The sequence below is a fragment of the Anarrhichthys ocellatus genome, unplaced genomic scaffold (genome assembly GCF_004355925.1).
Source record: "Anarrhichthys ocellatus isolate YVR2014 unplaced genomic scaffold, GSC_Weel_1.0 scaffold72, whole genome shotgun sequence".
Taxonomy (NCBI): domain Eukaryota; kingdom Metazoa; phylum Chordata; class Actinopteri; order Perciformes; family Anarhichadidae; genus Anarrhichthys; species Anarrhichthys ocellatus.
The window spans coordinates 134,332-137,122 of record NW_022280102.1 but is presented as its reverse complement, the minus strand read 5'-3'; the positions used below and the strand labels follow the sequence as shown (position 1 = coordinate 137,122).

Genomic DNA, 2,791 nt, shown 5'->3' with positions numbered 1-2,791 from the left:
ACACACACACACACACACACACACACACACACACACACACACACACATCATCCTCAACCCAGCAACCCCATGTGCAGACTCAGCCACCCTGAGGGCAAAAACACAGCCAGGATGGGGAGACAGGGACCCTTTGTAGGACACCACAACAGGAAATATATTAACACCAAGTCACTTCACCATAAAGATTGAATTAGTCAATTCTGCAAAAGCACAAAATAATACTTTGCTCGTGGATGATGTAGCAACAACAAAAGCCATCTCCTTTGAGCAGAACAATGACAACGTCCTCTACCTGTCCAACAAAAGCATCTGCATGACTGATCCAAAACAAGGAGCCCCTCGGTCATGTTTTCATGCTGACAGTGGCTCATAACATTAAATCATTACCTTTCCGGGTAAAGGACAAACACACCTGAGCCTAAAAAGGAGGGGAGTTCAACGCAGGCGCTGTTTACCAGGCCTCATGTATGTACTGTCATAACAATTGTGCAGCAGCATGAAATAGTCAAATTAATGTTAAACCCCGCTGAGGAAAGGTGAGGACTGAGGAGGACACACCTACACATCCTTTATTTACTGTCGCTCGACCGAAACCAGACGAGGCTGCGGTGTAGTCTCTAGTATCGTCTGCACAGAGGTGGATCTAACACAAACAAACACGCCGTAGCCTACCTCAGAAATTCTTGCAGACAGGTGTCACAGAACCGATGTCCACAGGTAGACACTTGGACCGGCTCCCGCATCGCCTTGCTGCAGAGCGGACACTGGAATCGTCTCTTTGGCTTTTCCAGGAACTTGTAATCAAACCCGGGCATCGCTACAGGTTCCTTGGGTATTTTTCGGCCTTCAGCTGCAGGTTAAAAGGTACGAATGTCCTCGCTGATCCTCTGTGAACTCCCCCCCCCACCCCCCCCCTCCTGAAAGCGGGGCTATTTAGCTGCACTGCTGTTTAAGCCGATGAGGGGTTCATATCACGTCCCTTCCGCCACCGACCGATCGGGCTTTAACAGAGGCGAGTCCTCCCCAGTTTTCCCCCCTGCAGCCCGGCGACTGGTGGCACACAAAAGAGCGACACGATACCGTCCAGGAAACGCTGCAGAGATGATCACAGCTTGGTCCTGAAAAACCCTCTCCCTGCACGTTTACTGCTCGGGGTTAACGTGTGGCCCTCGTCTCCTCCTCCTCAGTGGATGCAGCACTGACAGACTGAGCACAATGCATAGCCGCTCCGTCTGTTTAGGTGCACCGAGTCCCGCCTCCTCCTCCACGCAGGAGGAGTCAAGAAGCTGAAACGCCGTTCACACCATTTTATCCCCCTCATCTCTCCTTATGGAGCTTTTGTGTGGCTGCAAATGAAATACATTGTTTGTTTTCCATGCCTTTGTTTTGATATGTATTAGTTTATTTATTTGTCAGATACAAGCAAATATGTATATTTAGTGCACACACACTGGCCCTGGCTTAAGAAATGTGTAAATACATTATTTAATCAGAAGAAAAGTCAGAGGTGAGGAAGGTTTTGTCGTTTATATCTCAGTCAAATAAATATTAAAGAAATAACCAATTGATCTGATACAGAAGCCAACAGTACAGTCAGAGGAGACAGGTGCCCTCTAGCGGTAGAGCAGACGCACACAACGAATAATGTAATGCATCTCAGTGTGTTTATTGTTACAATGTTGCCTTTATACATTATAACAAATAAAACCAGACATACTTTGTTACACAACAAAACTGGACATGATTTTACGTAGAAATATAGAGCCCATCCAAATATTTAGCTAAGTTTTTCACCTGCTGTATTGCCACTGGATTACATCATCATTACATCATCTCACAAGACAACAGAAAAAATAAAATAAATAAAGAATAACATCCTTAAAACCCCCAAATTATATTTGTACAAATATATGATTTCGAATAGAATCTTGATGAATACACTTGGAGAAAATACATATTAATCTACAGTGTAACTGTAATATATAATATTAGTTATAATCATACCAAGTGATAATAGCTGTATGAAAACTACATAATGAATCAGGTGATTAATGTGGGAATAATGGCGACTGTGGAGGCTGAATAAAAGCAAAGGTAATCAGACTCTCACTTAGAGATCCGGCATTATACTTCAGGTTAGTTATTCATTTTAAGATGATGATGTATATCTTGTATTATTATAAAGTCTACCTTCCCAGTCATGATAAGTATGTCTGGTTCTTTGTTTCCAGATGTCTTATAGAAGCGACAGGAAACATTACATTCTCTGAAACAGGTTGCATGTTTTAAAGTGTTCAAAATGTCATTTCAGATATCCAGAAACCAACAGACACCTGTGAGGCTCATTCTTTCTTTTCGTGTTTTTATTGATTTATTTGATTTTTTTTAGTGTGACAATAAAAGCTTTAACACTAGAAAATGTAAATATAACAAACAAAAACTACAAATATTTTACTCACACCAGTGGTGGTAAGTAACTAAGTACATTTACTGACATGTAAGTGCAATTGAGGTAGTTTACTTGAGTATTTCCATTTTAAGGTACTTTATTCTTTTACTCCACTACATTATAGAGGAAAACATTGTACTTTTTACTTCACTACATGTATTTGGCAGCTTAAGTTACTTTGCAGATTCAGATTACTAAAACAAAATACAATCAACTAATACATTAAGATTCATTATTATTGATTAAGTATATAAGAAACATAAAAAATAGCCCCACATCACCAGCTGCAACATTAGTGATGAACATATTAATGCATCAGTAATTATAATAGAGAAATATAAT

The 2,791-nt window shown here is 40.7% G+C and overlaps 1 protein-coding gene across 1 annotated transcript in view; it reads right to left on the bottom strand.

Moving 5' to 3' along the window:
• traf4a (tnf receptor-associated factor 4a) overlaps window positions 1-1,232 on the bottom strand; it is a 32,953-nt gene extending 31,721 nt beyond the window's left edge. Inside the window, exon 1 of the mRNA XM_031873529.1 lies at window positions 673-1,232. Coding sequence (XP_031729389.1) covers window positions 673-815 — 143 coding nt within the window. The 5' untranslated portion in view covers window positions 816-1,232. The remainder of the gene's footprint in view (window positions 1-672) is intronic.
• Between the last annotated feature and the right edge of the window lie 1,559 nt (window positions 1,233-2,791).